This window comes from Pleurodeles waltl, chromosome 7, assembly GCF_031143425.1.
Source record: "Pleurodeles waltl isolate 20211129_DDA chromosome 7, aPleWal1.hap1.20221129, whole genome shotgun sequence".
NCBI classification, from domain to species: Eukaryota; Metazoa; Chordata; class Amphibia; order Caudata; family Salamandridae; genus Pleurodeles; species Pleurodeles waltl.
In genome coordinates this window covers 154,569,945-154,590,054 of record NC_090446.1, presented here as the reverse complement: position 1 = coordinate 154,590,054, position 20,110 = coordinate 154,569,945, and the positions used below count along the sequence as shown (strand labels likewise).

At 49.0% G+C, this 20,110-nt stretch overlaps 1 protein-coding gene across 2 annotated transcripts in view; it reads right to left on the bottom strand.

Moving 5' to 3' along the window:
* Positions 1 to 20,110, bottom strand: part of LOC138303899 (piezo-type mechanosensitive ion channel component 2-like) — a 733,706-nt gene that overhangs the window by 316,801 nt on the left and 396,795 nt on the right. For both annotated transcript variants that reach the window (XM_069243434.1, XM_069243435.1), the window contains 2 exons: positions 15,872 to 15,961; positions 13,920 to 14,050 (listed from right to left, as the gene is read on the bottom strand). In XM_069243434.1, coding sequence (XP_069099535.1) covers positions 13,920 to 14,050; positions 15,872 to 15,961 — 221 coding nt within the window. The remainder of the gene's footprint in view (positions 1 to 13,919; positions 14,051 to 15,871; positions 15,962 to 20,110) is intronic.

The window sequence follows — 20,110 nt, the reverse complement described above, 5'->3', positions numbered from 1 at the left end:
CACATCATACACACCACCCCATGGCACCCCAAAGACAACCCCGCTTCACAGACGAAGAACTCAGGGTTATGGTGGAGGAAATCGTTCGTGTAGAGCCCCAGCTGTTCGGCACACAGATACAATACACCAGCATTGCCCGGAGGACGGAGCTATGGCAGAGGATTGTCGACAGGGTGAACGCAGTGGGACAGCACCCCAGAAATCGGGAAGACATCAGGAAGCGATGGAACGACCTACGGGGGAAGGTGCGTTCCATGGTATCCAGGCACAACATCGCCGTGCAGAAGACTGGCGGAGGACCCCCACCTCAACCCCCACAATTCACATCATGGGAGGAGGAAGTCTTGAACATCCTGCATCCTGACGGCCTCGCAGGAGTCGGCGGAGGAATGGATACTGGTAAGTTGAAGCTTCAATACTGCTTCCCCCCCACCTGCATGCCAAATCAGACCCCAACCCTCACCCCCATCCTCGAACCCCACCCTCACCCCCACCCTCACCCCCACCCTCACCCCCACCACCATCCTCACCCCCACCACCATCCTCACCCCCACCCCCACCACACCTATTCCCCGCCAATGTCTCACCATCACAACCCACTCATCCCAAAACCTAGGCCTGCATGCGTCCACTAAGCATGGACACCCATCACCAAAGCATGCCCAATGCATATACACATCCCCCCCACAAGCCACCCTCACCAAAGCCCCCACACACGAATGCCAGCACTTGGGGACACGAGAACCCACAGATACACCCATATGCGACACATTGAAACTATAACCATACCTCTATACCCCTGCAGGACCCGACCGTCAACACACCGCGGCGGAGGGGCCAGAATTATCCACACCCCCCACCCAAGAGGCCGTCAGCGATGACAGCAGCTCTGTCGATCTGGACACCGATGACCAGCCCGGACCATCGGGGACCTCTGGACAGTCGGTTCCCCTCACACAGGCACAGGCCACTATAGACCCTAACCCCTCTGGGAACACCAGCACAGCTCCCACCCAGCGGGCCCATGCCTCTGTCTCCAGGGCGCGTCAATCTGCGGTGTGTCTACCACTACAGGGCACCCAGGATAACCCACCACCCCAACAACAACAGGGACCTGGGGGCAGTGGTAGTGGGCACACCGGCCAGGGGGCAGAGGCCCAGGGAAACAGGGCAACTCGGCGGGCAGCTGTGCGACAGGGGGGGGAGGAGAGGCCCAGGGAACCCACTCTCCACGAGGTCCTCACCACCATCATGGGAGCATACAACCGCTCCCAGGAGACGATGGCGACGGTACTGGCCCGGTTCCAGGAGATCCAGGTGCTGCAGGAGGAACACTATCGGGGGTACAGGGAGGACATCCGAGCCATCAACACCACCCTGGTTACCATGGTAGGGCTGCTGCAGGACCTCGTAAACAGCAGGGCGGACACTGAACAACACCCAAGGGCCCCTGCCACTAGCCGGGACCAAGAACAGCCATCCACCTCCGCCGGCGCTAGTGGACAGGAGGCCCCCGCACAGCAGCAGCCCACCAGACCCCCACCTCCTGCAGGAGAAGAACCACCCCGCAAGAGGGCCCTGAGATCTCGCAAGACAGAGTAGGATGTCAAGACCCCCGCCAGCAATGGATACCACCTGATGTCATCCCACTGTCCCACATTGTCACCCTGTCCATCCTCGAACTGCCCATGCTCCATCTCTCCACAGGCCTCTGGACAATGCACCTGTGTGACTGTTACTCTGGACTCTGCCATGGACATTCCTTCACCATAGCCCCCACCCACTTGAAACCACCCATCCCATTTTGAGCACTTCAATAAACACCTATTTTGCACCAAAATATCAGGAGTCTGGCTGTGATTTCAATAGATTGTAATTGACATGACAGTGCAAATATGTCCTTGTACATGGTGAAGTCAACAAACAGCTGCCACAAAGCTGTAGTCCATGGGGAAACGAAGCACAGGACTCGTAGTGGGGACCCCAGATCTGAAATAGGGAGGGAAAAGCCAAAACTCAGTCATCATACACTGGGGCAAATAGACAGGCAGCAGAGATGCTGCAGAGTAGTTAACTTTTACTAAATTATCTTTGAAATGTTACCTGTGTCCTATTGGAAGTACTGTTCAATGATTCTGTCCCTGTTGTCTGTTTCAGCCCCGTCGTCTTCCTCCTCGTCACTCTCCTCAGGTTCCACCGCTGCCACAACACCACCGTCTCGACCATCCTCCTGCAGGAAAGGCACCTGGCGGCGCAAAGCCAGGTTGTGAAGCATGCAGCAGGCCACGATGATGTGACACACCTTCTTAGGTGAGTACATTAGGGATCCACCGGTCATATGCAGGCAGCGAAACCTGGCCTTTAGGAGGCCAAAGGTGCGTTCGATCACCCTCCTAGTACGCCCATGGGCCTCATTGTACCGTTCCTCTGCCCTGGTCCGGGGATTCCTTACTGGGGTCAGTAGCCACGACAGGTTGGGGTACCCAGAGTCCCCCACTAGCCATACACGGTGTCTCTGTAGCTGTTCCATCACGTAAGGGATGCTGCTATTCCTGAGGATGTAGGCGTCATGCACTGACCCTGGGAATTTGGCATTTACATGCGAGATGTACTGGTCAGCCAAACACACCACCTGGATGTTCATTGAATGGTAACTTTTTCTGTTCCTGTACACCTGCTCCCTGTCTCTTGGGGGAACCAAAGCCACATGGGTCCCATCAATGGCACCAATTACGTTGGGAATATGTCCAAGGGCGTAGAAATCACCCTTCACTGTAGCCAGTTCGCCCACCTCAGGGAAAATGATGTAGTTCCTCACGGATTTCATCAGGGCAGACAACACTCTGGATAACACCTTTGAAAACATGGGCTGAGACATCCCAGAAGCAATTCCCACGGTTGTCTGAAATGACCCACTTGCCAAGAAATGGAGTACTGACATGACCTGCACCAGAGGGGGAATCCCTGTGGGTTGGCGGATGGGGGACATCAGGTCGGGCTCCAGCCGGGCACACAGTTCATGGATAGTGGCACGGTTAAGACGGTAGGTCAGGATAATGTGGCGTTCTTCCATTGTCGACAGGTCCACCAGCGGTCGGTACACGGGAGGATTCATCCGTCTCCTCGCCCAACCCAGCGGACGGTGCCTAGGAAGGACAACATGGAGCACACAGTCAGGCAACCCACAGGTACGTACTCACAGCTAGCACAGTATACGATTCTCTATGCAGTGAATGGCGTGTATGAGTGGCTATGCAAGGCCTAGGCCTGTGTGACGCAGTTGAAATTGAGCCATGTGGGCCCTGGAAATGGCGGCTGCCTGACCTGTGAAGTGTGACAATGGGATGTGAGGTCAATGCGCTGGCGTGGCACACCGCGGCGGGCGGCGGGCCAAGACCGCGGCGCGAAGCCGCATTGGTTAACATTGAAGCCTATGGGTTTCAGGAGCCAATGGCGAAGGGCGCCGGCGGTGGCGGGACACACCGCCGCGGTACGCACCGCCGCGGACGTGACCGCCATTTTCTATCTACTTATCCACTTGCGACTTGAACTTTCACAGGAGAGGACCTATACTGCAAGTGTTGCTGTGACCTCGGTCTGGAAGGGACAATGGCTGCTGCGACTGGGGAAAGGGCCCCTGCCTTCACTGGAGAGGAGTTGGAGAAACTTGTGGATGGGGTCCTCCCCCAGTATGCGCTACTCTACGGTCCTCCAGACCAACAAGTGAGTTTAATTCTATCTGGATTTGGGGCCACTGGCTGGCTTGGGGGCCTGGCGGGGATGGGGGGCATGTTGGGCCTGGCGGGGGGCCTGGCGGGGGGCCTGGCGGGGATGGGGGGCATGTTGGGGCTGGCGGGGGGCCTGGCGGGGGGCCTGGCGGGGATGGGGTGCATGTTGGGGCTGGCGGGGGGCCTGGCGGGGATGGGGTGCATGTTGGGCATGGTGGGGGGCCTGGCGGGGGGCCTGGCGGGGATGGGGTGCATGTTGGGGCTGGCGGGGGGCCTGGCGGGGGGCCTGGCGGGGATGGGGGGCATGTTGGGCATGGCGGGGGGCCTGGCGGGGATGGGGGGCATGTTGGGGCTGGCGGGGGGCCTGGCGGGGATGGGGGGCATGTTGGGCATGGCGGGGGGCCTAGCGGGGGGCCTGGCGGGGATGGGGGGCATGTTGGGGCTGGCGGGGGGCCTGGCGGGGATGGGGGGCATGTTGGGCATGGCGGGGGGCCTGGCGGGGGGCCTGGCGGGGATGGGGGGCATGTTGGGGCTGGCGGGGGGCCTGGCGGGGGGCCTGGCGGGGATGGGGGGCATGTTGGGCCTGGCGGGGGGCCTGGCGGGGATGGGGGGCATGTTGGGGCTGGCGGGGGGCCTGGCGGGGATGGGGGGCATGTTGGGCCTGGCGGGGGGCCTGGCGGGGATGGGGGGCGTTGGGCCACTGGAAAGGAAAATGCTGAGTAACTTGAACGTGGTATTTCTCTCTCCCTGTACGTGTCACATAGGTCCGCGCCCATGAGAAGATCGGGATTTGGCGTGCCATCGCCAAGGAAGTCCGGGCCCTGGGGGTCCACCATCGACGGGGCACCCACTGCCGCAAGAGGTGGGAGGACATCCGCCGCGGGACCAAGAAGACCGCCGAGTCTCTGCTGGGGATGGCCTCCCAACGTAGGCGGGGTGCCTGCCGTCAACTGAGCCCCCTGATGTTCCGGATCCTGGCGGTGGCCTACCCTGATTTGGATGGGCGCGTGAGGGCAGCACAGCAGACACAAGGGGGTGAGTACAAGCATCATCTACTCTGTTGTCGTGCAGTGGAGGTGTCTGGGTGGGGGAGGAGGGCTGTGGGTCCCCCTAGGCCAGGGCGATATCTGTAGGCTGGGCACCCCCGTAAGCCCCTGTGTCCCCAGCCACCACCCTCAGTAGTGTGTCAGTACAGCCATCCCTGGGCCGTGTCATCCATGGGTGCAGTTGACAACTCTAGGCGTGTAGGGCATGTTCCACGGAATGCGTAGCGGACCCCAAGTGCGCAACTTAGTGCAGGGGGCATCTGTGTCTGTCATGTCCGCTAACTGTACCGGAGATCCATGTACTCAATATCCCTTTATTTCTCTCTCCCCCCCCCTTTTTGTTTGTCTTTCTGTGCTTGTGTGCATCAGCATCATCAGGCGGAGGAGAAGTGGCATCGGGGCAGGAGGGAGCTGCATCTCACATGGCCCAGGAGGGCCATGCCACAGAGTCAGACTGGACCAGTGAGACGGAGGGCGAGGGGAGCTCCACGACGGGGACGACTGGAGCCTGCAGCGACACGGACACGTCCTCGGAAGGGGGCTCCCTTGCGGGGGTGGCACCATCCGTGCCCCCCGCCATTACAGGTACAGCCGCCACCCAGCGCACCATCTCCGCCCTCCCAGCAGCCCCTCCGCGTTCGCCCCGTGCCCGCTCTGCCAGGAAGCCGGGCATCTCCTTCGCCCCAGGCACCTCAGGCCCTGCCCCTGTTACCCCCGCTGCCCTCAGTGAGGAGGTCATTGACCTCCTCCGAACGCTCATTGTTGGGCAGACTACCCTTTTGAATGCCATCCAGGGGGTGGAGAGGGAGGTTCATCGCAGCAATGCGTACCTGGAGGGCATTCATTCGGGTCAGGCTGCCCATCAGCGATCGTTCCAGGCTCTGGCCTCAGCACTGACGGCAGCCATTGTCCCTGTCTCCTGCCTGCCTCTACTAACTCCCTCCTCCCAGTCTCCTGTTCCTCTGCCTGTCCCACCCACACCATCAGACCAGCCTGCACACACCTCAACACCCAAGAGAAGCTCATCCAAACATAAGCACCACAGATCACGCAGACATTCACACACGCAACATTCCGATGCAGACATGCCAACAGTCACTACCACCTCTGTGACCCCCACCTCCTCGTCTCCCTCCTCCCTCCCTGTGACGTCTACACTCACACCTCCATTCACCTCACCATCAGCCAGTGTTTCCATCACCAGCACACCCTCCACTCCAGTCCGCACACGTGCAGTCACCATCCCCACTGCCATTTACACGTCCCCTGTGTCCTCTCCCACTGTGTCTGTCACCCCCTCTTCCACACCACACAAACGCAGCCACCCACCCACCCAACAGCCATCCACCTCACGACAGCCTATCCCTCCTGCACCTGCACCCAAAGACAGCAAACGTGACTCACCTACAACCACATCCTCTCCCTCCACTCCCATTCCCACTGTACCTACCACTCTCCATTGTCCCAAGAAGCTCTTCCTCGCCACTACTAACTTCTTTCCTGACCCTGAGCCCCCCCCTCCTTCTCGTCGGGGTAAGAAGAGCACCTCAGCCACCACCAGCCCTGCAGCCCCCTTGACAAGGGTGCAGGGGTATTGGAGCCCGCCAGGCCGCATGTCTGGATCTTCGCCCAGCAGCAAGGGGACAGCCAGCCCACCCCCTGGGAAGAGGAGCAGAAGGCGGAAGGGGCGCCGCAGGAGCCCGCCTTCTACATCCCCCCCGGACACCACCCAGAGACAGTCACCTGCCACAGCTCCAAAGGGAGGAAAGGGCCACAGGCCGACGACTAAGGAGGGCAAGGGCAGCAAGTTGGAGAGGTCAGGCAGCAGGCCTGCTGCCCAGGAGGAGCCCACAACCCCCATAGCCGCTGCCCCGGGAGGAACCGGCACAGCTGCCCCGGGAGAGCCCACCAGCCCCATAGCCGCTGCCCAGGGAGGACCCAGCCCAGCTGGCCAGGAGGGCCCCACCACCCACAGCCCAGGTGGGCAGTGAAGGAGCACCATCCCCGCTGCCCAGGAGGGCACCACCAGGCATTTAGCAGTTGGCCATAGACCGTCCGCCGTCTCAAGAACCGCTGAACTGGGCCCTTCAAGGCAAGAACCGCTGAACTGGGCCCTTCAAGGCAAGAACCGCTGAACTGGGCCCTTCAAGGCAAGAACCGCTGAACTGGGCCCCGCCGTCTCAAGAACCGCTGAACTGGGCCCTTCAAGGCAAGAACCGCTGAACTGGGCCCCGCCGTCTCAAGAACCGCTGAACTGGGCCCTTCAAGGCAAGAACCGCTGAACTGGGCCCTTCAAGGCAAGAACCGCTGAACTGGGCCCTTCAAGGCAAGAACCGCTGAACTGGGCCCCGCCGTCTCAAGAACCGCTGAACTGGGCCCTTCAAGGCAAGAACCGCTGAACTGGGCCCTTCAAGGCAAGAACCGCTGAACTGGGCCCTTCAAGGCAAGAACCGCTGAACTGGGCCCCGCCGTCTCAAGAACCGCTGAACTGGGCCCTTCAAGGCAAGAACCGCTGAACTGGGCCCTTCAAGGCAAGAACCGCTGAACTGGGCCCCGCCGTCTCAAGAACCGCTGAACTGGGCCCTTCAAGGCAAGAACCGCTGAACTGGGCCCTTCAAGGCAAGAACCGCTGAACTGGGCCCTTCAAGGCAAGAACCGCTGGCCCTTTGGCAGACGTGGCAGGGCAGGATCTATCTCGGGCAGGGCTGCAGGATGTCCTCTGGCCAACTTGCCTCCTCCAGTGGCAGTGGGGTCTGTTATGGACTGTTTGGACTGTGGCTTTGCTCTCCCCAGGATGGCCCAGTGGGCAGGCCACCCACTGTATGGACTGTTTGGACTGTGGCTTTGCTCTCCCCAGGATGGCCCAGTGGGCAGGCCACCCACTGTATGGACTGTATGGACTGTGGCTTTGCTCTCCCCAGGATGGCCCAGTGGGCAGGCCACCCACTGTATGGACTGTTTGGACTGTGGCTTTGCTCTCCCCAGGATGGCCCAGTGGGCAGGCCACCCACTGTATGGACTGTATGGACTGTGGCTTTGCTCTCCCCAGGATGGCCCAGTGGGCAGGCCACCCACTGTATGGACTGTTTGGACTGTGGCTTTGCTCTCCCCAGGATGGCCCAGTGGGCAGGCCACCCACTGTATGGACTGTATGGACTGTGGCTTTGCTCTCCCCAGGATGGCCCAGTGGGCAGGCCACCCACTGTATGGACTGTTTGGACTGTGGCTTTGCTCTCCCCAGGATGGCCCAGTGGGCAGGCCACCCACTGTATGGACTGTATGGACTGTGGCTTTGCTCTCCCCAGGATGGCCCAGTGGGCAGGCCACCCACTGTATGGACTGTTTGGACTGTGGCTTTGCTCTCCCCAGGATGGCCCAGTGGTCATGGAGTCCCCTCGTGGATCTGGCGTCGTGTACTCAAGTGGCTGAGGTGCCCCCCCTTCCCTTCCCCCTGAGGTGCCTGTCCTATTTTCTTTCTGATGCCCCTGCAGTGTTCTCTCCGTGGAGTTCTTGTCGTGGGACTGGGCCTTGCCCCTTTGCACAGGACCCCTGTGATCCACGGACAGTGGTTGGACTACATTTAGTAGCTGTATATATTTTGTACATAGTTTATTTATTTATTGGGATTAATGGCGTACATATTTCAATATATCTGCCCGTTTATGATCTCTTCTTTTGGTCTTTGCATTATTTCGGAGGGGGGTGGTTTGTGGGTTGTGACAGTGATCTGTGGGAATGCATTGATGTGTGTGTTGTAGTGGGTGTGGGTGGGTGGGTGTGTGCCGGTAATCTTTTCCCTCCCCTGTGTCGTAGGTGCAGTACTCACCGATGTCTTCCGCGCCGCCGGGCGTGCTCCTGGTATATGAGGAGGAATAGGAGTGCGGGGATGACCTGTAACTCTGGCTCCATACTGCCGGAATCTCGCGTGGAGTGCGTAGAGGTGAGCGTTTTCCCGTTCGTAGTCTGTTTCCGCCGTGTTCTTATCGGCGGTGCTCCCGCCCCGGAAAAGGTGGCAGATTGGTGGGTCGTAATAGGGTGGGCGGTACTTTGTCTGCCGCCGGGCTGTTGGCGGGAACCGCCGCGCTGTTTGTTTGTACCGCTGTGGCGGTCGGAGTGTTAAGTTGGCGGGCTGTGTTGGCGGTTCCCGCCAGGGTCAGAATGCCATTTTTAATACCGCCGGTCTGTTCGCGGTCCGACCGCCGCCTCTCCGCCGACCGCCAAGGTCAGAATGAGGGCCTATATGTTAAGTGACAAAAAATACTTAAATCTTCCCTTGGCCCAGGATAACTTAGGTATAAACGTTGTGAGGGAAGAGAGAAGCACCTAGATGCCAAGACATCTCCTGAAATAAGACGTATTTTAATTCAATTTTGTCTAGCTATTCTACTACTGGCTAGGTTTATTTTGAAATGGTCAACTGCTAATTCAGACTTTTGTATGTGTAGCACATATTTCCAATAAAGTATGGCTACGGAATTTAAAGATGCAAGCTATGAGACCGTATTATCAAATGATAGAAAGTAATTTGGATCAGAAGACCCAGCTAGTGATCATTAATTTTTATAATAACGCCTCACCAGGGGAAGTTCCCAATATTTTAACGGAGATGGGCGAGGACTTAGAGAAAATATGGGCAAACAACAGGCGCGAGACTCTCATTATATGGGGCGGTGATTTTAATGTCCATCTTTGTAAAGAACTTTCGGAGAAGGTATGTGGCTGGGACACTGAAAACACTGGCCTAAGGCCCCATTTTACTCACAGTACCCAAGGAGGTGCAATGAATCTAATGATCCAAAAGTATAATCTGTCGTTTGTAAATGAACTATTTTCGGAACCACCTCAGTTTAAACCAGCCTTTAAGGGAAGGGGTGCAGATACAGTGATCGAGTATGTGTTAATCCCAACTCACCTTGCACATTACCTTACTAACTATACGTTATTTGACATTGCGATAAGTGATCACTTCCCTCAGAGTGTGAATCTCTCCCTAACCCACCCTATAACGGCTAAACTCAACAAGGTCACATTGGTAAATGATATCGAATTAGCCTCACGCAACGGATATACATTGCGATGGGCCCAAACAGACCCACAGACCTCACTTAAGGAGCTAATACGTGACCATAATCAAGCCTTCATAGACTGTCTTAGTGAGAACATTGAAAGGAAAGTGTTTAAGCGCCTTCTTGCAGATTACGCAAGGTGTGAAAGAAGCTCTTACAATTAGAACGGGAAAGGTAGGACAGAGAAGGGAAATGGGCTGGTTTGACCATGATTGCACGAAAGCACACAAGAGATTAAAAAAGGCTTTAAGTGCCCCAATAAGGTGTCAGACTGAAATACGCATGTACAGACAGTAATACAAAATAGCCATAAAAAAAGGAAATTCATTTTGAAAGGAAATTTGTGGGAAACCTTACATGAAGCTAGCCGAATGAAGGACAACATCCTCTTCTGGAAAACAATAAACAGTCCAATGCTAGGGGACAGACACATCCCTAGGATGGAAATTGCAATTTCCGAAGAGGATTGGATTGCACATTTTTTAAAAATGTATTCTTACCCCAGCGATCGAGAGCCTCCAGAACCTTTAAAAGATTTAGTTGTCCAGGAAGGCCTACGCCCGACTGTAACACCTCAGTTCAGCTTAGAGGAAGTAGTGGAAGCCATAAACTTAAGTAAAGCGGGGAAGGCGCCGGGTCCTGATGGTGTCCCGATAGATCTATATAAGTCTAACACGCAGTTATGGGGCCCCTTATTGACACAGACATTGAGGGCACTCTGCATACAGGGCCTTCCATCATCATGGCGAGATTCTATTATTGTCCCTATATACAAAAAAGGCAATCGCCTGAACCCGGCTTGCTATAGGCCAATCTCTCTACTCGATACATCAGCTAAAATAGCAAGGAAAATTATCCTGAATAGACTTCAAATATGGGCAGAAGAAAAAGGTATTTTTTCTCCAGTACAATATGGCTTCCGTACAGGAATAGGAACGGTGGAGCAGGGTTTGAATTTAAGTATCATAACAGGAAAGTACACAAGGACTAGAGAGAGTAATTTGTACTTGGCCTTTATAGACTTATCTTCAGCATTTGATTGCGTACTACACGAGAAGCTATGGGATATCCTAAGCAGAATGGGGGTAGATTCATCAATAGTTCAGTTCATACGGGACCCCTATACAGGGTGCAAAGCAAGAGTAAGGTATGGGATAAAAGGGGAATGCACTAGGCCTTTCAGCATATATAGAGGAGTTCGTCAAGGCTGCGTACTTGCCCCGCTCTTGTTTGCACTACAGTATACATAAACAATTTATAATCCAAACTGATAACTAGATGTAAAGATCTTCCCCAAATAGGCAATCGTGCCGTTCCGGTACTACTCTATGCAGATGATGCAGTTCTTATGGCCAAGACACCACTAGCCCTCCAAAAACTTTTAACTACCTGCATAACATTTATGACAGACTTGGGCCTCACCGTTAATCACTCCAAAACCTTCATAATGAATTGTGGTAGAAAACAGGGTAAGACCAAAAACATTACCATCCATGGGGGAAAGGTCGACATAGCTCGAACATTTTCATACCTGGGCATAATGTTTGATAAAAAGGGTTCCTGGGCACACTCTATGAAAATGAAAAAGGACCAGATTATTAAGACAACGGCGGCCCTGAAAATCTTCTAAAAAAAGCTAGGGGGGATTACCCCGCTGAATATGGTAAAAATGTATAAAGCCAAGTGTATTCCGGCCGCAATGTATGGATCAGATATTTGGGGATATATTAATTGTAAATCAATTCAGACGGTGGAAAATGACTTCCTTAGACATTTGCTATTGGTACCAAATGGTACATCATCGTATATAATCCACGCAGAGTTAGGGGTTTTGTTTCTATCTGATCTGATAAAGATACAGCCACTGTTATTATGGCATAAAGTTTGGACCTCTGAGTACACTGGACTAAACAAAACTATTTTATCCGATTGTATTTCTCTAACATATTCGTTAAGAGTCCCCTGGTTGAGATATATTAAGACCTTTTTTGAAGACATGGGTAGTAAAGAATACTACACAAACCCGGACTCATTGGAACACATTACTAGGAAGGAACTGAGGGTTTTAACATTGAAGTATCTAGAAGAACGCCGATGGGAAGTAAAATCAAAAAAGCCCAGTGTAATGTCTAACCAATTAATTCTGTCTGTGGATGGTATGCAGCCCTATCTGACAAATGTGGTAAATCCTTGGAACCGCTTTGTTCTAACAAGATTAAGGTTAGATACCTTCCACCGCTTAGTAACTTTCCCCGACTATGAATGATTGGAGTTCAATCCTAAGGGCATGTCCTTGTGACGCAACGTCATTCCAGTCTACGATTCATGTGGTCTTGTTTTGCAAATTTTATACAAAACAGAGAAAGCGTCTCTTAGTTCCTCTTTTAAGATCGCTTAACTTGCGTCAGTGCCGCAGTGCGTATATCAGTATACAGGTTTTATCCTCTATCGAAATGTGTGGAATCTTGGCAAATTTTTTATGTTCTGTACTAACTGCAAGAAGGTCTATGGGGGCATTGGTGTAAATTTAATGAGGTCACTTAGCCACGCGTGAATGGAAAATTGATTCATATGTATTTATATTTCTGTTATTTATATTTTTTTAATACTTTTTATCTATTTATTGTGTCATTATATATAGACGTGTTTTAACTGATACTTTTATGACTTGTTGAAAGTCGAATAAAGTTTTTGCACTACTACTACTACTATGTGTAGCATGAACCTGTTTGAAGGCGAAATACACTCCCTTTTTTCACTTCAGGTTTGGAAAACACTGGCTTAAACCAGTTATAAAATCAATAAAATCAATAAATGTAAGATTGAGGAGGGAAGCCTTGTGTTTGTTTAAAAACTGACATTCGTTACATCCAATTTTACACAGTTAATTTTATATTTTGGGCCTGGTAAAAATGCAAATATTAATGAATATGTTATAAGAGCATTTTTACCCAGGAGTCCAGGATGTTTATGTCTTTAGTTGTACTCATAGACTGTGCCATATTAGAAAACAAAGAAGAATTCATTTTCATGGATTGCCATGTGTATCTTGAGAAGGCACATACACTTGTTTGTGTATGAAATATATAATTAAATTTGTAACAATGGAGAAATATGAGAGGATATCTTTTGGTTATAATATTGTATTTTTTAACTGTATGTTTTATAGAACCTTTTGAAATTCTGAAATAAGCATTATGATGATTTGACAAGTAGAATAGTACATTTAAATTCAATGCCTAAATCATTATTACAGATGGAAAACTACCTGCCAGGCCATTAATCTCAACTCTGTTTAATGTAGTATTCATGCTGATCCAGCTACACCAATTTCTTTTAAGTGTTTTCATTACATCATGGGAATTATCTTGTTCACGTTTGACCCACTACACTGAATTCAGGCACTTTAAATCTGGAAAAACGCAGACTAAGGGTTGCCTTCAGGTAGTTAATTTGTCTGTGCAAAACATACACCACAAATATAAAGGATCCTGCTGATTTAGTCAGGTAACTGAAATCTTAAACAGTCATTTATATGGAAACAGTAATACAAAACATCTGTTTATAAGAACAAAAAATGTTACAGATAAAGTCACCAACCATAATCTAGAACCAACAGGACATACTTACATATCATGCTGTATAAACAAATCACTGAAATGGACATGTCATTGTATGAACAAACCAAAGAAAAGTGACAAATGAGTACAAACAATTTAGAAGGTTTTCGCACTTTGGAATGAACATGCTATAAAAGTCTAATTCAAGAGGCCATTCAAGCTAACATCCTTCATTGTGACAAAGAAGATCTCTTTAAGACCGCTCTTGTTTTGCCACTCGGAAGAAGGCAATAACTTAACTCTCAAGTGTTTCTCAGTGGGTCAGGATTAGGATAGTGCCTAAAAGCAGCCAGGGCTGTTCTATGTAATGTCATTTTATGAGAGCCTATTCTACAAAATGGTCTGCTCACCTGCATTCTAAAGTGTGATTGTAAGAGGAATCACAATGTGTTCTTTACACCAACTATCATTAAAGGAGCAGGTACATGTAGTTAATTGACAAGTTCACATTTAGTTCACCTTTGCTTTCCAACTCTAGATCTTTCTTCACTTTTTCAGAACTGCTAGACTCTTCAGACACTTCATCAGTGCACGTCCCCTGCTGCTTTAAGATGTCAGATTGCTTCTGCTTTGACTTTATAAGCTCCATTCTGAAAGGTAAAATTAAAACAAAACATAAACAAAACGTACTTACATAGATATTCTACATTTATTAAAGGTGCAGCTACCTAGGTCACAGCATTCTAGTTTGCAGAAAGAATATTTCAGTAGGGCAAGAGACTAGTCAAAGGTGTTGCACCATAAAATATACATCTAAGAAGTGGCAGAGATAAGTATAGAACAGGATTGTCCAATAATGGCCACTGATGGCTGCAGCCATGTAGAATCATAGGTGCTCTCTAGGAGATACATTTACATACCAGGAATATAAATTCCACTCATGTACTTAGACCATGGTTATTTTGAAATGATGGCATGGTCTTAGCCATTGTGGATTATTGCCGGAGGAGTCTTGTACCACTTGGAATGCCCCAACAGCTCTCCATTAACAACAAAGCATGCTCCATCTTTAACTCATACACCCGTCCCTTGCGCATTACGAATATACAGGTATGCTATACGGCTTGCAAAGCTAAGATGGCTTAGGATGCCAGCACCAAGCTTTAAAAAGGTTTGGGTGATACTGGGGAGAATGAGCAAATTAAAGCACATTACAGACCAACGGATATTGACTATGCAGTTTCATTTTAAGTTTCTCCAAGAGGCTAAATGCTATTCTGAAAGATAATGAGCCAGGAGAATTAATGATCTGTCGCCCCTCCAACACAGAAGTGGATGACCTCACTCCAACTGTCCTGGTGAAAAACACTTTATTTTGAATCAAATCAGACTCATTTCAGATGAAATATCTTACTGTTCTTACTGTGGAAAATGAGAATAGGCTGAAATATGATATTGTGCATGAGGGATATCAGTGCCAAAGTGATAACCTTAGTGCCAGGAGGCAGCAGACCTACTTTCTGAGCTGAGCCAGAGGAGGGTAGCTAATTCCTTGGAGAGGTGTTGGACTGCATAAAAGAGGTGGTGTAGATGCATAGCACGGGGCTAGAACAACTACACGTGAGAGGCATCATGCCTAAAAGTAGACATTTGTTTGCTGAGACAGAGGTTGAAGGGAGCCAAATGAGATGGCCGAGTTCCAGGTGCTACACAGGCAGATATGAATTCTTAACATAGGAAGCCAGGCCAGAGCACATTTACTTGTGCAATTTCTAAAACAAGATGCCACACGTCACAGTACTGCATGCTTTCAGCGGTCCAGCAGAACTAATGGAGCAACAGGGCAACAGTTTCAATCTGACCACAGTAGATCCAGGAACATTATCAAGATTAGCTAGTACGGAAGGGGCCAGCGATCCTGACCGAAGCCATGTAATGCGTTCAACAACCATAAGATGCACAGTTTCAGTAAGTTGTCTCCGGTCTTCTGCTCTGGCCTTCTGGTCAAGAAACTTATCAATCTATCTAGGGCGTGATCTTTAAAATATTCTTAACAATTGCATGGATAATTTCTCTTCTATTATTGGTTAATAGTATTATTTTATATGATATGTGATATTAGTTATGTTAAGAGTTTGTAAAGTGCCTGGTTATTCTGAACTGGAATGTCCCCGCGCTAGGAGGTTCCTCAGCATAGACCATCAGCTCATATATAAATTGTTTATCACTCTTTTGTGAGCTCATATTGTTAACCAGCAAGTTTATAGATGCATTGTTACATTACAGTTAGCGCACGTTTATTATGTCGCTTAACATATGTGCTAATATTTTGTGTCACAAGTCCACGAAAATGTGAAGACAAAGGTTTTATAATCAAGAATGAGCTCCAGCAACATACATAAAAATAATAAAAATTGATAATCTAACATAATTCAGAAATAGTTGAAAAGAGCAGTCTTCTTTTAACTTACTGTTTTTTCATTGCAAGAGAAGATTTCTTCTCCTCTTCCAACCTGATAGCAACCATTTTTTTCAATTTCTCTTCAAACAGCTCAGCTCCCCTAAAAAATTTAGAATATTATAATATTATTTCTTGAAATCATCAGTTGATGTATAATTTCATGAAACATTAGCTTTTGTTTGTATTTTTGGGATGTAGATACCACCATGAGGCTGCCCTCACCACCATTGCCAAGTAGCCATAAAATGTGTTGATGATACCAGAAGATGAGGTTCATGTCATTCTATCTTTAGTTGGGGGTTAAAACACCCTGAAGACTGGGAATGATCAGATCGAGCTGTAAACTTGAGAGAACTCATCGTGTTTGTTTACACGCTTAACTTCTCCAACTGTTTTGTTCTGACTAGTGCAGGAAGCACAGCTCTCATCGCACTATAAGGCATTTTCTTAAATGAGTGTTGTACAAGCATACATTTTCATACCCTAGCCAAGTATACATCGGTCCTGTGGATCCCTGGTGTGCCTGTCACTTACTTGACTTTGTTGGCCAATAAGTTGAATGTGGGATGCTGTTCATGAAGTCTTAAAATCCAATGTGCACTGCTCATTTGATTGCAGAGGTTGGAACCATTATTTACTATTACACATTTATTTAAGGTTTTTCAAATCTATGTATGCCGTTTTTTCAGGCATTTCAAACCACATGGAGAGGATAAGTTAAAACATGAAGAAATTACAGTCAGATTGTTTTGGTGTGAAAACAACTTGTTGAAAAATGGCGGTGAATATCGATTATTCTGGATGTGCCTAACTGTCCATTTCATGTAGTGCTATAAAAAATTGACTATGCTTCTCTGGGACCGTGTTTGATTATGTCTAGTAAGCTGGACTTAGGTGTTTCTGACAAGGCAATAGAGGGTTGAAATTGGGAACTAGTCCAGCCCTTTGTTTGGAAGCAGTAGGACACTAGGACACATCAATTCTGTATGTTCCTGGAGAGAGGTAGGGTTTTATTGTTCTGCAAAACCTGTTAAAGTTGGTTTTCAGCCAAAGTAAATGGGAAGAAATTGCACTTGGTAGAGACTTAGATATGTACTGATCTGAAGCCAAATCAATTGTTTCTGGTTGTATGGATAAAGAGGACACCGAAGGGGATCAGCATGATGCAGTGGCTAAGTGCCAATCAGTGGGACAGAAAAGGTTTGTAGAAGTAGAATTGGTTAGGGTAAGAACTACTTCTCCCTGCTGCACTACATGGTGCACGGCACACTGTCTTGAACTGTAATCTTATGTAGGCAGCCAGGAGAGGAGGATTTTAGTACTTGTATAATGTGGCCCCAACACTGAGACAGAATATGAGCCCGACTACAAGAAACTTGGCAGTCCAGTGGCATGCATTTTAGCTGGAAGCCTGGAGCAGATCACATTACCATAACCTAGATAAGAAATAACAGTCATAAACATTAAGGAGGTTTTGAGGAACAACGAAAGTGCCGGGAACGTCTGTTAGAAGCAGAGTTGACTGAACCCACATTCTTGGCATAGAAGGTGAAACCATTATGTCTTGGCAGACGAAGGGGAGAAGTTTAGGCGACAGTAGGTCACAACCTATTCTTGTGCTCTATGTTCTGTGGGTATTACATCCCGGCCTCATTTAAGTCCTTCCCCTGTGGTGCCTTTCCGTCTTGAGTACTCAATCCCCCCACCCATCCAGAAGCTTGAACAATTGACCTTCTGTTCTGTTGCTAAGCAAGTTTCGTCTAGTTTGCACCTGCAGGTATCATGGGTCTATTTAGGATCGTCAGGTTTCCACTGTAAAGCACTGAATTTAATCATCATACATTTGGGGTTCCGTTGTACTTGTTATTGTTGTTAATTGCCATTTGCACCTGCTATGCCTCATAACAGTTGCATGTAACATGTGATTTTCTACAGGTTTATTTGAAGATTCCATGCTTCCATGTGGGACACATGCTTTTCTGGAACACTCTTTGCTTCCTGTATAAACACCCTCTCTGAACCTGCATTGGTCCTTAGCTTTGTACCCATGCCCATCCTGTGTAAGCAATGTCCCTGCACTCGCCTCCCAAGTTGCCTGGACCATTCAGCGTCCCCGTCCTGCTCAAATAACTTCCCTGCACTCACCTCCTGAGTTGTTCTGATCTTCAGCGTTCCAGTCCTGCGCAATTTTTGCCACTGTGCTCAACTTCTAAGCCGCCCAGAGATACCAGTGACTAGCCTTTCAAGATTTTGTGATGATTCTGTAATCATGGCTTTTGCAACGCATGCAGTGTCTCCCTTCATGAGCTTCAATTCTGCCTAATCTTGAACTTCTTGCTCTGAGCCGCCTGCCGTCTTTGAACTCTTATACAAGAACTAGACAAGGCTAAGTACTTCTCCTTCAGATTGGTGCACACTAATCTTTTAAAGTAGTTGACCAGGCCTGAATTTTAACATCTCCAAAGACTTTAGTTTAATCATCTCCTGTTCCTTCTTCGTGATTTTTTTCTACAGCACTCCTAGCTTGTCCACTCTCTATACTACCTTGGAGCTTGAACTGTTTGGCTCATGGACTAGAGACTCTGGGCTTGATTTAGATTTCAGCAAAGGGGTGTCTCCATCACAACGGTGACACATATCCCGTCCCCCGAAATATAAATCCCATTGTTTCCTATGGGATTTTGATTTCAGCAGAAAGGATATTGATCACCGTTGTGACGGAGTAACCCCCCTGCTGAAATCTAAATCAGGCCCTTAATCCTGTATTTAACCTATGTACCATGTGCAACCTTGTTTCTAGTATATCTTAGATGGGTCCCCAACTACAACCTATGTACCAAGTGCAATCTTGTTACTACAGGGAGTGCAGAATTATTAGGCAAGTTGTATTTTTGAGGATTAATTTTATTATTGAACAACAACCATGTTCTCAATGAACCCAAAAAACTCATTAATATCAAAGCTGAATATTTTTGGAAGTAGTTTTTAGTTTGTTTTTAGTTTTAGCTATGTTAGGGGGATATCTGTGTGTGCAGGTGACTATTACTGTGCATAATTAATAGGCAACTTAACAAAAAACAAATATATACCCATTTCAATTATTTATTATTACCAGTGAAACCAATATAACATCTCAACATTCACAAATATACATTTCTGACATTCAAAAACAAAACAAAAACAAATCAGTGACCAATATAGCCACCTTTCTTTGCAAGGACACTCAAAAGCCTGCCATCCATGGATTCTGTCAGTGTTTTGATCTGTTCACCATCAACATTGCGTGCAGCAGCAACCACAGCCTCCCAGACACTGTTCAGAGAGGTGTACTGTTTTCCCTCCTTGTAAATCTCACATTTGATGATGGACCACAGGTTCTCAATGGGGTTCAGATCAGGTGAACAAGGAGGCCATGTCATTAGATTTCCTTCTTTTATACCCTTTCTTGCCAGCCACGCTGTGGAGTACTTGGACGCGTGTGATGGAGCATTGTCCTGCATGAAAATCATGTTTTTATTGAAGGATGCAGACTTCTTCCTGTACCACTGCTTGAAGAAGGTGTCTTCCAGGAACTGGCAGTAGGACTGGGAGTTGAGCTTGACTCCATCCTCAACCCGAAAAGGCCCCACAAGCTCATCTTTGATGATACCAGCCCAAACCAGTACTCCACCTCCACCTTGCTGGCGTCTGAGTCGGACTGGAGCTCTCTGCCCTTTACCAATCCAGCCACGGGCCCATCCATCTGGCCCATCAAGACTCACTCTCATTTCATCAGTCCATAAAACCTTAGAAAATCAGTCTTGAGATATTTCTTGGCCCAGTCTTGACGTTTCAGCTTGTGTGTCTTGTTCAGTGGTGGTCGTCTTTCAGCCTTTCTTACCTTGGCCATGTCTCTGAGTATTGCACACCTTGTGCTTTTGGGCACTCCAGTGATGTTGCAGCTCTGAAATATGGCCAAACTGGTGGCAAGTGGCATTGTGGCAGCTGCACGCTTGACTTTTCTCAGTTCATGGGCAGTTATTTTGCGCCTTGGTTTTTCCACACGCTTCTTGCGACCCTGTTGACTATTTTGAATGAAACGCTTGATTGTTCGATGATCACGCTTCAGAAGCTTTGCAATTTTAAGAGTGCTGCATCCCTCTGCAAGATATCTCACTATTTTTTACTTTTCTGAGCCTGTCAAGTCCTTCTTTTGACCCATTTTGCCAAAGGAAAGGAAGTTGCCTAATAATTATGCACACCTGATATA